Source organism: Etheostoma spectabile, chromosome 9 (assembly GCF_008692095.1).
Source record: "Etheostoma spectabile isolate EspeVRDwgs_2016 chromosome 9, UIUC_Espe_1.0, whole genome shotgun sequence".
NCBI lineage: Eukaryota > Metazoa > Chordata > Actinopteri > Perciformes > Percidae > Etheostoma > Etheostoma spectabile.
In genome coordinates this window covers 7702024-7716271 of record NC_045741.1, presented here as the reverse complement: position 1 = coordinate 7716271, position 14248 = coordinate 7702024, and the positions used below count along the sequence as shown (strand labels likewise).

The 14248-nt window shown below is 41.4% G+C and overlaps 1 protein-coding gene and 1 long non-coding RNA gene across 2 annotated transcripts in view; one reads left to right on the top strand and one right to left on the bottom strand.

Moving 5' to 3' along the window:
- The window catches only part of LOC116695550 (uncharacterized), a 13889-nt gene extending 7794 nt beyond the window's left edge, over positions 1 to 6095 (bottom strand). Inside the window, exon 1 of the long non-coding RNA XR_004333489.1 lies at positions 5553 to 6095. This is a non-coding gene — a long non-coding RNA (uncharacterized LOC116695550). The remainder of the gene's footprint in view (positions 1 to 5552) is intronic.
- adcy1a (adenylate cyclase 1a) overlaps positions 1 to 14248 on the top strand; it is a 50109-nt gene that overhangs the window by 25764 nt on the left and 10097 nt on the right. The window contains exons 9-15 of the mRNA XM_032525873.1: positions 425 to 619; positions 3361 to 3458; positions 3671 to 3755; positions 5451 to 5540; positions 9880 to 10139; positions 11019 to 11145; positions 13597 to 13713. Coding sequence (XP_032381764.1) covers positions 425 to 619; positions 3361 to 3458; positions 3671 to 3755; positions 5451 to 5540; positions 9880 to 10139; positions 11019 to 11145; positions 13597 to 13713 — 972 coding nt within the window. The remainder of the gene's footprint in view (positions 1 to 424; positions 620 to 3360; positions 3459 to 3670; positions 3756 to 5450; positions 5541 to 9879; positions 10140 to 11018; positions 11146 to 13596; positions 13714 to 14248) is intronic.

The window sequence follows — 14248 nt, the reverse complement described above, 5'->3', positions numbered from 1 at the left end:
AGAGAGAGAGAGAGAGAGAGAGAGATGATGTGAAATGAGCCCAGATGAAAATGCATACAGTAATCACCACTTTGTGCCAACATGAGTAAATAAAGAGCATACTATTGCTTTCATCAGTGAATTTATATGTAACAGCGCTTTTCAAACCTGATATTTTCCGACCCAGCTAGTAGTAATGAGGTGCAAAGTTTTCTGTCTGTATTTCATCAAACAATTATGTTTTCCGTGTATAACGAGCAATGCAGCCTCACAGGGCCAGGCCAGCATGGGTGCTGACTTTTCATCTTGTTCCCATCTTGATGTTTGCAAAGTTATAATAAAATCACAAAGTGCATTGGTATTCCCCTGCACACCAGTCAACTTTAACACATTAAAGAAAGGCCTCTGCGGAGACTGATTGTGTTGTCTCCTTGGTGTCTGGCAGCGGAGAGCCCTGCGGACTGCATCGGAGAAGCTGAGGAGTCGAACGTCCTTTTCCAACACCGCCGTGCAGCACTCGCCAGGAACACGAGTCAACCGCTACATCGGGCGGCTCATCGAAGCACGGCAGACCGAGTCCGACACAACAGACCTCAACTACGTCACCCTGTTCTACACGAGCAGAGACAGGGAGCGCCGGGTAAGCGCACACGCACACAATTTGCATAGAAGCCAGCAACTTTACATTTTCAAAAGGTAACCGATATATTCTTTCCTCACCACACAAAAGGTAACATGCTTCGTGACTGCAGCCCCACGCCCCCTCCCCCTTTTCTCATATACATACCCTACACAGTCTCTAATTCTTTTCCCCTCGTTTCTCCCTCTCTCCCACGCCTGTTGTCTATGATTTGTGTGTCTGTGTGTGTGTGGAATCCACCCACCCTCTCAGGAGGGGGTGCAGATAATGATTTGGGAACGTCTGAGCGGCACACGTGATATCTTTCTCCCGTGTGTGTGTGGGAAGAGACATAAAGGAGACACAGAACCGGGATGGGTGTTTGTGTTTGTGTGTGTAATCTAGACATTCAAACTTATAGCAGAAGAACCATAACCCTACACCCAGCAAAAAATAATTTTAGACGTCTCATCCTTCAGGAAAATGCCACCAGCAGAAACAAATTGAGACTCAAATGAGTGTTTATTTACTCCCACGCAACTACAGTAGGAAGATTTCTTTCAAAAGGATGCTGGTAGAGATCAGGGCACATCGTGGTCTCAGAAGAATTGATCTTACCGCACATCTCTAGAGCTCTCTTTTTGTGGACCAAGAATCAGATGATTGCTTCATATCCATCTGAATAATCTAGATTAATTTCATGTTATATTATGTAGAAATAAAGAATAACGTCACTGCTGCGTGGTGAGAGCTGAACTTAAGCACCATAAAAATAATCAACCTAGTGTCATGTAGGCTCCAGTACAGCACATGCTTGGCCCTGCTGACTGTATAATTTCCCATTTTCTCTGCAGGTCCCCAGAAGGTCAGTTGTTAAGTCAATTGGTTGATCCTCAGCCACGAATGGCTGTAAAAATCCAATGATAGATTATTTGCCATGATATTTAACACAGACATTCATGTGGGCGACCTCAAGCTCACCCAGTAGTGAGCGTCCCATGTAGGCTATCCATCTATCCACTGTCACTATCGAATAAAAGGGAAAAAAGGCCCTCAAAAAATTATCTTTAACCAAGATATTAATGGCGGATGTTAAAACACTTTTGATCTTAAGTTTTATCTACTTCACCGACAATTGAGTTCCCGAGTTTGTGACCTTAAAGCTTTAGTGCATAGTTAAACTAGTTAAACTTATCAGCTCGACAAAACTCTCTCTGTATTTCTCAGTATGGCTATATTTATGAGATGGTGTAGCGTTCCGCTTTGGAGACCAAGAGGATGTATATTCTACAAGAAAACAACCTCTTCTGACAACTTGATTGCGTTGTTTTTAAATTATGTGTCCTCCTTAATATGAGGGATAAACGCTAGCAACTGCGTGGAAGAGGGGTGGGGGTGGTGTGCGATCCACGTTGCCTTGCGTCATTTGGATGCACCAACAGTGTTGTTGTCATTACTTAGAATTCCTCTTGGGGGCAACAGAAACTAAGCACGATAGCTTTAATCTGGGACGATGGCAATTTAAGAGTTCACATCCTTCTGTCAGTTGCTTATCAAAGGGTTAGATGCTGACCCAAATGAAGTTAAGTTTCTCCACGTCTTGTTCACAAGGGTAAGATGGAGCGTGAGAACAGCAGCTGGAATTAGCTATCCCAGGTGGTGCATACTTGAGTCCGAGTCTAAAGGTGAAGCTTCATCTACACTCCAGATATCACCTGTGTTTCAGAGGCTTTGGGTACCAACCAGAAGTATGAGATATAAGATGGATGCAAGCAGGTGAAATTAACTTCCCCCATAGTAAGCCTCATAGTAAGGTGGCTCAGATATAGAGCCACCTTACTATGGTGGTCAGATATACAGGGTATGGTGCCATGTCACGTCAATTGTTGGAGGTGTTCTGGGCATGTCAAACTGTGAGGACACCCACAGCCAGAACAGTCTGAAGGAATTCTGTCGACCAACAAGCATGGAAACACATCTTTTAGACCGAACAAGCTTTCATAGTTTGTGATAAAATGAGGTGAGTTACGTTACGTTTTAGTTAGGCAATAAGGATGGAACGGACTACAAAAGGACGTACAGTCAACAATATAAATTGCATCCACAATCAGCCATGCTTGAAACTTACTACCAGGGTCTCGACAGGATCAAAGAGGGGACTTTCTTTTTGCAAAATACAAGATGCACAAAATTAACGGGCGCGTAGCTGTGTTCCCGGGGTCCTACTGCATGTTTCCCAGCTCAATGTCCTCAGTCTTTTGTTCTCAGCAATGCTTTTCCCTAGGTCAAATGTTCCCTGTATGGTTCCCTGGATCAATTTGTCGAAATCACCCACAGCTTATAGCCTACTGATGTTATACTCCTCAATACGCCCTCAGACGTGCAGGCAAGACAGTGTTCTTTACTTTTGGCATTGATATTTCCACAGAGGCTAAATGGATTTCTAACATGCAATTTGAACTGCAAAGATAGCAAAGACATACAATGTTTGTTTATATCAAGAGACACATGCCCTGGGAACAAAGGACCCTGGGAACATAGGACCCTGGAAACATAGGGATGATCCCACAACACCACACACTACATTGAAAATAACGGTCTAATAACAACTTCACACTTAATAGGTGTGAAAGCAGGGTAAGGATTCCCCATGGAAAAGGACATTTGACTTGGTCCTACCTTAACACAGATAAACATCTGAAAAGATGGATGGATGAATGCTTCTTATGTTGACATTTTCTCTTTGTTTTGTCCTTTCTCAGTACCACCAGGTGTCTGATGACCATTTCATCGGCGCAGTGGTTGTCTCTCTGATACTCGCCGCTCTGTTTGGCCTTATCTATTTGCTAATGATCCCACAGTACGTACAACACACACACACACACACACACACACACACACACACACACACACACACACACACACAACACACCCACAACTACACACACCCACCCACACCCCTAGCTAATTGGATCAATCTTGCTCGAGACAATTAAAAAAAGGAAGGTGTTTTCACTGCAGTCAGTGGAAAAGTGGGATAGCCCATTCTCACTCTGGTCTCTCCTCTCTCAGGGGGATGCTGGTGCTGTTGCTGTTGGTGCTGTGTGTGTGTTTCCACGCCGCCTGTGTTATGTACCTGCATCTCACCGGCGTTCAGGTAAGACTCCAAGACCTCATCCTCCTGCTGGATGCTGCTCCGAAACCTGACTCCTGGCTTGCAAGGACCCAGTAGCGGAGTGGCAATTGGGAGAGTCAGGATTTTCCAACGGTGGGCCGGTAGTGTTTTGAGGCCACGGCGGTGATTATAGTCATACATTTCAAGTTCTTAGCAACAGCATCTGGTCTGCCCGCTGGTCAATCTGTGCAACATCTGCTCAACCCGTACAGCGGGCCGCAGCAGCCAAAGTGCAAGTCACAACCATGTCTAGGATTATCAGAAATACAGAGGGGGGGGGGAGATCAGTGAGCAGGCCCTACCCAAATGGCATAGCCCTGGTTGGCCTATGACATAAAGCCATCGAACACCTCTTTTTTTCCTTTCCACATTTGGAAGTCTATCGGTACCGTTAACAGACAGTGGGTGAGTCTAATGATGGAAAGCCAAAAAAGAAAAGGGAAAGGTGGCGCTGAGAAGGTCAGACTCAAAAGTAAAAAAAAAAAAATATGGAGGAGGCGGCAGCGAAATGCTCCAAAAATAACGGACATGTTCCGGGCATCAAATTGCAAGTCATAAAAACAAAAATATGATGCATTAAAAAACATGTAAATGACATCTGTTTAGAATGAAAAGAGCCGTAAAGTGTTTAAAACGAAGAGGATGGAATGCACAAAATATTAACTGAAGAATATTACTTTGCAGATTAAGATCATTAGATATTAAATACTTTTATAAAAGGAATGATGATTGTTATAATGGATGACCCACCCAGCAGTATGTAAAGTAGCAATAAAATAATATCAGCTCCACCTTTACCAGCTGCAACATTAAGTGCTGTACATGCATCAATAATTATAATCCGGGTTGAATGATATACGTTGTGCACAATGAGTACTTTTAATATGTAAATAGGTACACACTGTAAAAGCCGATAAGTTAAAACAAATTTATTACATCATATATGATGTATTTTACCTCATACATACATTGAACGTAACATATTTACGTTGTAAATTAAGTAGCGCTTCCTAGGTTATGTGACACTAACTGAAAGCAACACTAGAGAACCTTTCCCTCTTCGGTCCTCCTACAGGTTACATGCTTTAATTTTGTAAGTAAGAAAAACTTTCCTGATCAAGTACATTTTACAAGGCACTTTGTTTTCATCATACAAATACACCTTATATATTTGTATTACATTTAACATAAAATAAATAACATTACTGTGTAAGAAGTTGTGCACTTCATCTGTAGTGGACTTTTTTTTAAGTTCAATGAAGCTAAGCACATTCTTAATTTAACTCAAAATTGCAAGATAGGGTACTTAAATTATTGAAAATGAACATTTTGAATGTTGGACATTTACAAGTACTTCCACACTGTGTATTGCTATTTTTACTTAAGTAAAAGGCCTGTATACTCTTTCACCACTGCATAATTGCCAGTCAGACTGGAGTGGCCGCGCTACCCTCTCTATGACACTGTGGTATCATGCTACATTGAGCTGTCATCATATCCTTTAAGCGGCTCCTCTAATAGGCCGCTACGTAATGAGCCACACAACAAAATGCACTCACTTCATCTCCACTCCGGGCTAATGATGTGTCCAAAATGCTATTGAAGTAGATAAACAGGTGCTTCATTTTCTCACTCGTTCTATTTTCCAACCTCCCCTTTTCTTTTCTTTGGTTTTAGTGCCAACCGGGCTGCCTCACCATCCAGATCCGAACCGTGCTGTGTGTCTTCCTCGTTCTGCTCACCTACTCTGTTACTCAGGCCTGTGTGGTAAGTGGGTACTTCTATCTAGAGATGCACCGATTGCAACTTTCTAGGCCGACTCCAATTTTTCATTGAGTTTGAACTGCCGATACCGATTATAGCCGATTCCGTTTTTACGCTTTTTCTTACCACTTTACAGCTCACACAAATATTTATGTTCTATCTTTTCTTGAACAGAACATTTTGCGTAGAACATGTTTTGAACAGATAATCAATCACTATAAAATAAAACTATATAAAGGGAAATTCACAGTGCAGTTTTATGGAAGAACCATTTCCTTCTTTTCACATCCAATATCCAACTAAAAAATGTGATATGTTTAGCAAACTAAACTTCTGTATGTATGAAAACAGGGATATCAGGTAATGGCATTAAAATGATATATAAATAACAAATAAAAATAAATATAAATATAACCTTGCAGTATAAAGATATTGTATTTCTCAAAACACACACACACACATGCCTGTTTGAACATCATCAGTAACGTGAGGAACAAAACATAAGCAAGTTTGACTTATGTGTCATTGTGCTTAAATATGAACAATACCAGTGTGGTCAACAGGCTTATCTATTCACGTTGATTGAGTGGCGGTGCGTGTGCACATGCTATGCCCGAGTGCATTTGTTAAGCACAATATAAAACAAAATAAATTCAAAATCCTTTTCAATGAAAATAATTTTTAAAAGTTGAAACTAATAAACAATATTGTTTAATGTGAAAATGATTGACCGACCTTGATAACCGTGGTTTGACAGAAAAATACCATTATTCTACATATAATATATTATATTTTTTACGCGAGGTGTGTGGCTCCAGGTTAAGTTAAGTGTTAATTATTTCTTTCATATTAAACAACCAATGTACAGGAAACGACTTAAAAAAGGTCCCATGGCATGAAAATTTCACTTTTAATTTCAGAGATACGGTATTAGGGACCACTAAGGTCTATATAAAAGAGACTTCAGGTGCGCGTAGGGGGGACCACTAAGGTCTATATAAAAGAGACTTCAGATCCAGTAGTAGGGGACCACTAAGGTCTATATAAGGGGCTGAGACTTCGATACAGTATTAGGGGACCAAGTAAGCCTATATAAAAGAGACTTCAGATACAGTATTAGGGGACCACTAAGGCTATATAAAAGGACTTCAGATACAGTATTAGGGACCACTAAGGTCATATAAAAGAGACTTCAGATCCAGTATTAGGGGACCACTAAGGTCTAATAAAAGAGACTTCAGATACCGTATTAGGGACCACTAAGGTCTATATAAAGAGACTTCAGATACAGTATTAGGGGACCACTAAGGCCTATATATAAAAGAGACTTCAGATACAGTATTAGGGACCACTAAGGTCTATATAAAAGAGATTCAGATACAGTATTAGGGGACCACTAAGGTCTATATAAAGAGACTTCAGATACAGTATTAGGGACCACTAAGGCTATATAAAAGAGACTTCAGATACAGTATTAGGGGACCACTAAGGTCTAATAAAAGAGACTTACGATACAGTATTAGGGACCACTAAGGTCTATATAAAAGAGACTTCAGATACAGTATTAGGGACCACTAAGGTCTATATAAAAGAGACTTCAGATACAGTATAGGGGACCACTAAGGTCTATATAAAAGAGACTTCAGATACAGTATTAGGGGACCACTAAGGTCATATAAAAGGACTTCAGATACAGTATTAGGGGACCACTAAGGGTCTATATAAAAGAGACTTCAGATACAGTATTAGGGGACCACTACGGTCTATATAAAAGAGACTTCAGATCCGGTATTAAGGGACCACTAACGCCTATATAAAAGAGACTTCAGATACAGTATTAGGGGACCACTAAGGTCTATATAAAGAGACTTCAGATACAGTATAAGGGGACCACTAAGGTCTATATATTAGAAACTTCAGATACAGTATTACAGGACTACTAAGCACAATCTTTTACTACACCAAAGCAGGTAATGTTGTGTTCATACCTAATCCTGCCCTGAATATGTTGACTATTTATAGTGTATTATAAAGCATTTACTACCTAGATCAATCTCAATCAAAGACATGTCGGCACCATTTTAGATGATCAGAAACCTCTTAGAACCAGGTATGAATAACCAGGTTTCTCTACGTTTAATGTTAAGATTTATTTGATTAGGTTAATGCACATTAATCAACATTTCTGTAAATGTGCCAGCGTCAGGTAATTTTAAACTGTATTCCTAGTGACCTGGCATGCATGTCTTTGTGGTGGGAGGAAACCAGCACTCCCAGAGGAAACCCACGCAAACACGGGGAGAACAAAGAGGGAGACGTGCTAACCACTGAGCCACCGTGCTGTAAACATTATATCCCCAATATGATCCAAACCACAATAACACTAAAGCCGGGACATCAGGCTGCATGAAAACATCTTACAAAGAATTTGTTTATTGCTGATAAATGCTAAATGCAGGGGGTTACACATATTGATGTCATCAAACGATTGCTTGAAGGCCTGTATAAAAATAGTAATAAAAAAACAATGGAGAACAAAGCATATGAGTTAGAAACAGTGTCATAATTTCATCGTCATTTCAAGTCTCTGCAGTACACGGGTTGGCAGAGTCACAGCTGAGCAGATGGTGCGCCGCAGAGTCTCAGAAGAATGAAACATTTATTGTTCAAGTGTAAAACCCCCATTAGAATATTTTAAAACGCAAATTGGTTGGTGTCAGCATGGGCCCCAGAACTCGGTCACGCTCTGATGTGTGTGTGTGTGTGTGTGTGTGTGTGTGTGTGTGTGTGTGTGTGTGTGTGACTACTGAAGTATGTAAAGTAGTGTAAAAATACAATAAAGCACAGGTGCAGCCTTCCCTTAAGCCTCTGACACAGATCAGTCAGCTCCCATCTCTCAAAAAAAGTACCTCGGAAAACACTAAAGCAACGCCGACTTGAGCATATGTTCTGCTCGTATGTTCTGTAATACGTCTCCTTGACAGCAGGCGCCGCTAATCTGTATTGTCGCCCAAAAAATGAAAACCGCAGATAACGGAACATCTCTGTTGACTTAGCAAAAACACGCTGTCGTCAGTCATTGTTTTCATCAGAGCGTTGATGGTAACCAAGAAAGATTGTTGTTGTCATTATTTACTGAACGAGAGAAAATACGAGTTAGTAATGAGAAGATACTGGCGTTGTCTGCTCTGGTTGTCTCGTGCACTAATTCGCTAGTCGAGGACTAGCACCCCACCAATCAGATTGGTCATTAAGTCCGACTCCCCACTGGTCGATTCAACGTGTCAAATCGGCCAAAATGGATGCCGACGGCTCCTCCGACTGACGACGGCACGGAACACAACGAACACACTCGAGTCACCGACCTCGCCAGAATGTCCAATGGCCGATAATCGGGTTGGTGTGCAGAGCCTTTAAAGAGATACTCCAGAACAACGCACAAGTATTAATCCTTACAACAACATAGGCCACTTACTGGGCTACTTACGTAGGCTCTGGTCGAGCCTACCATGGATCAACCTGTAGTGGTTAGATTTCTTAGGCTTTGTTATGCTTGATTTATTTCCAAGAAACTCATGAGCTATGTCTGGTAAACACACGATTTAAAACGCTGCTCTCCGTGATTCTTTGTGGAGACACTCGAGTTTTACAATTGGTAAATGGTTTGCATTTATACTGTTGCGCTTTTCTAGTCCTAACCAACACTCAAGGCCCACTAGGGCTGCAAATAACGTTTATTTTTATTGTTTACTAATCTGTTGATTATTTTTTTGATTAAAAGATTAGCTGTTGGTCTATAAAATGTCAGAAAATGGTGAGAAATGTCGGCCATTGTTTCCTAAAGTCTCGTTTAATCCACAACTCAAAAGATATTTAGTTTACAGTACAGTAACAGTAACATTCACATTTAGTAAGCTGAAATCAGAATTGGTTTTACTTTTTTCCATAAAATGACTCAAACCGATTAATCCATTATCAAAATAGTAGGCAACTAATTTAATAGTTGACAACTTATCGATTAATTGATGAATCTTTATAGCTCTAAAGCGCAAAAAACCTTCAATTACAGCAACTAATGGATTCCACAAAATCATGAAAGCGTTAGTCGACTAAGAATTTCTTTGGTCGAGGACAGCTCTGCGGCCCTTTTTAATTGTCAGGTTAGTAAAATCATTGTGCGATTGATGATTTTTGGAATGAAACAAGTCTAAGAAATGTACAGATGAAGCACAGCCTAAAGAAGACGTCTTAAAAATGCTTGTTTTGTGAAAGAAACGATCAAAAACCCAAAGAAATGTTGGTTTCCTTATGTAACCTCTGTCCTTTTCATCCCTTGCTCCAGGTGGGATGTGTCCCTTGGGCGAGAGTTGGGACAAACTCAAGTCTCTCAGCGGACGACGGCCCTGCCGACGCAAACATCAGCACCGCAGCGGACAGAGCTTGTTCCAACATGGCGTACGCTTTGCTGTCCTGCGTGGCCGGCACCCTCACTCTTGTCCCCTACCTCCGAGTCTCCTCGCTCCCCAAGATCCTCCTGCTCCTCCTCCTCTCTGTCACCTACACTGTTGTCATGGAGACCAGCGGCTATCGCCAAGCTGTGGGGTAAGCCTGAGCTGCATGTTATGTGTAGTGTGATATGGAAACAATGTGTGTTTGGGGTCCAATTTTGTTAATATGTATGCATTTTTAAAAGGTCCTATGACATGCTGCGACATGCTGCGTACATAGGCCTTAGTGGTGACCTAATAAAGTCTCTTTCCCGAAACTCAGCCTTGGTGCAAAATTACAGGCACTACGAGCCTGTCCCACAATGAGCTGTCCTCAGGATGTGCCATTTCTGTGTCTGCAGCCTTAAATGCTATTGAGGAGGGGAGAGGCAGGGCAAGGTGGAGGGTGGGGGTTTGTAAGCCATGATGTCTCTCCCTTTATCATGGGTGGGCCAAATTCTCTGGGCGGGCACAGCAAAGAAAGAGGAGGTAACCTTCCCCCTTATGACCTCATAAGGGCCAAGATTCCAGATCGGCCCATCTGAGCTTTCATATTCTCAAAGGCAGAGCAGGATACCCAGGGCTCGGTTTACACCTATCACCATTTCTAGCCACTGGGGGACCATAGGCAGGCTGGGGGGACGCATATTAATGATAAAAAACCTCATAAATTGACATTTTCATGCCATGGGACCTAGGCCTGCACCATTAATCGTGATCTCGATTTACATGGGTGTCAAAAAAATCTATGTTTGGTACTGCCAATTTGTTTTGCATTGTCATGGTTCATGTGTGCAATAAACATTATACTTCATGAGAGATCGTGGCAGATAATTGTTATCAATATCAGCTTAAAAAAAAAATCCTGATTCATATTTTCCCCCGAATCCTGCAGACCTAATGGGACCTTTAATTTATATTTCTTTTCTGCTTAATTTGCCTATTAAAGAAGCAAACAACCAATGGTGTTTCTCTGTGTGTGTTTGTCTTTCAGAGGAGGGTTTCTCCACACAGGGGGGTATGATCCTGTGTTGGCTGCCTTGCTGTTTTCTGGAGCTTTGGCTCTGCATTCGAGACAGCTGGACCTGAAGATGCGACTCGACTATCTCTGGGCTACTCAGGTACGTCTGTTTGTACGGACCAATAACCGGTTCCAACTTGGAATTGTTTCACAAATAGCGATTCCAATGGAATTGTTTTTGTTCTTGTGAAAAGTTTGGAAAAATTTGGTTTGGAATCCAATCATCGGTTCGAAATTTAAGTTTTGGTTTCCGTAGTGGCCACCGTACGTCCAGGCGCTTGAGCACTGTAAGCGGCAGTCTGCAAAAGCCCGGTAAAACTGTACACCACCATTATATCAAAGTGAAATGTTCCTCTTATCCTATGTACGACCTGTTTCAACTCCACCCCTCAAAAAAATGGGAAAATCGATCAGTGCCGGAATAGAAAGGAAGAATCAGAAATGTTAAAATCAAAACAATGCCAAACCGATCCTCGTCAGGTCATGTGTTTCCAGCCCAGGGTAACCAGTTGTTTTAGACCCATTGTTTCAGCATCCGCGTGCGGCCTGGTATAATTTATGCCAAATCCTTGCACACAGATAGCGCAGAGGTGTAGTAGAAGGTTCTGTTTTTAAGCCTAAAACCAAGGTAACCTGTTGTTTTGGAGTACTCATATAAACAGTGATTCATGGCCTACTGCTGGGAAAAATAAAGTAATATCCTGATAATTAACGTGATTGTTTATAGTATAGGGCAATGTTTCCCAAACTTAGGGTCGGGACCCAAAATGGGTCACAGACCCGTTTTATTGGGTCGCCAATTGGCAGTTAAAATGCATCTCAATCTTATGTGAATGAGCTTTCTTTTCTGCTCCACTGGTCTGTTCAGCTCAGGTGCTTTGGGTTTTTTCTCTCTCCCTCCTCTCTTATCCTAGGAGGGGATAAGAACATGAGTTGAGGAGGGGGTGAGACACAGAAAGGAGAATAGAGACCTTTTCTGTTTTTGTTTACTTTTACAATGGAATAAATATACTTTATATACATTTAAATTCATGTTTTGTTCCGTCTTTTGTCCACAGTTTAAAAATGTAGATGTTGCAATGATTCATGGTGTATTTTTGTAAATTTGGGTCACGGGGAGAAACCAAATTTCTCTTTTGGGTCTTGAGCTGAAAAAGTTTGGGAACCACTGGTATGGGGGATAGTGAAGTGATCCTTTATGATGTTGTTGTTTTTGGTGAGCAGGGCTCGAATCCAGCGCGAAAAGGAGCATCCTAATTTCTTTTAAAACACATGTTTCCCGCGGTAGAATGAGACAGTAATGTAGTGCTCAGATATTCAGTTCAGTTCAGTTTAGTACAGTTAATATTGAGGTGCTAGTTACATGCAAAGGTCTGTAAAATGTTCATGAATACGTAGTAAATCTCTCGACTTGAGGAGCCGTTGATAGGTTTACACGACAGGCTCGGAGACCAGTACGTGGAAAAACCAGAAGGCACGTAGCTAACACACCGGACCTGTGCAGAACCGAGACATGTCGGACTCGAGCCGACCGGACAAGTTAAAGTAAATTGACACGTTGTCAAAACAAAACTTTCCTTCTTACCTGAAGTGACGATAGTAGCCTCCTCCTGCTTGCCAGAAAAGTTGGTAAAATAGCAACAAAAAGAAAAGTGTTCGCTGTGTGAAACAGCACGGTAAACTTATCCACTCGTTATTTCCTCTTAAAAGTCCACTTTCTGTGACGGTGACGGCTCGCGACAAACGCGACTCGTTTAGAGTAAGTTTAGCCGTTTTGTTTCATCTAGCATAATAAAGATAACTTTGACTCGTATCTCTTTTAAACGGTTGCTCGTTTGCTACGACTGCTAGCTAGCATCGCTAGCCTCACGCTTGGCCTGACCTCGACCGCACAAACATACACGCGCACACACACACGCACACACACAGACTGACACTTTCCTGGTAGGTATTTTCTTGATAAAATCCATGGAAAAAAAACAACCAAGGAAAACGAGACTTTGGGGAAAGAGTGAGGGAAGAATCTGAGAGGATGATATGTATATTCCCCTTGTTCTATAGTAAGCTAATTTAATAAAATTAAAAATATAGCCTACTCTAATATGTCACTCATAAAAAAGACAAGAAAAGATATAGACACTCATTTCTTGAAACAAGTTGATTTCTGATGGAAACAGGTTGAAATCTTCTCACATGACAGATTTTATTATAAAAGCTTTAGAATTTAGTTTTAGGCAGAAATGGCCGAATATATAGGCCTAGATGCAATAGTGTGTTTAAATTGTATGTTTGTGTGTTTGCATTTATGTGCTCCTATTTATGTTTCTATTTTAAGAATGACAGTGAACGTTTGTCTAGTTTGTCGTTATCTCCCTCTAGTGATAAGGATAAGCAATTACATCTACCTCTGAGCTTTGAGCTGCAATTAAGCTTCATTGCGTTTGTAGACAATAGAGCATCTGTTTCACTTTGGATCTACATCCCTATGACTCTGTAAGGACTCACCTCTCCTTCTCCACTTGTGTGTTGTGTAAATTGCTGATGGCACCAGGCGGAGGAGGACAGATGTGACATGGAGAAGGTGAAGCTGGACAACAAGAGGATCCTGTTTAACCTGCTGCCGGCTCATGTGGCTCAGCACTTCCTCATGTCGAACCCCAGGAACATGGTGAGCATCAGCAGACATGTCCAGGCTCGCCCAACATGGATCATCAGAGAGTTAAGGCCTCTGAAACCAGCAAAGACTTCCCAGTGTTTCCTGATACACCCGGGAGGGACTGGTTGGGGAGGTTTTTTTTTTTTTTTTTTAAGGACACTGAGACATCTGGGTTAAAACTTGGCAGAGTTTGATTGAAAAGGGAATGTTCTTTAGGTCGATCAAAGAGTGATTTTTCCCTTCTCAGATTGTTTCCCTTGAATGACTTTTACAAGTCTGGAGAGGTGAAGTCTGGGGAAAAGTCTGAAAATAAAAATTATTTTGAATTACATCTTTCAAACTAATCATCTCATGACCCCTTAAATTATGGCCCATTGGGAGATCCTGGTATAGATCCTGAGACTCTGCGTGATATAAGAGAAAAATATAATACATAGTGTTAAGAAAAAAGATAAATGTGGACACATTCAAACATTAAATACTGCTGACAGAGAAATACACACCCACACCCACACCCCCACACACACACAACTATATATATATATAT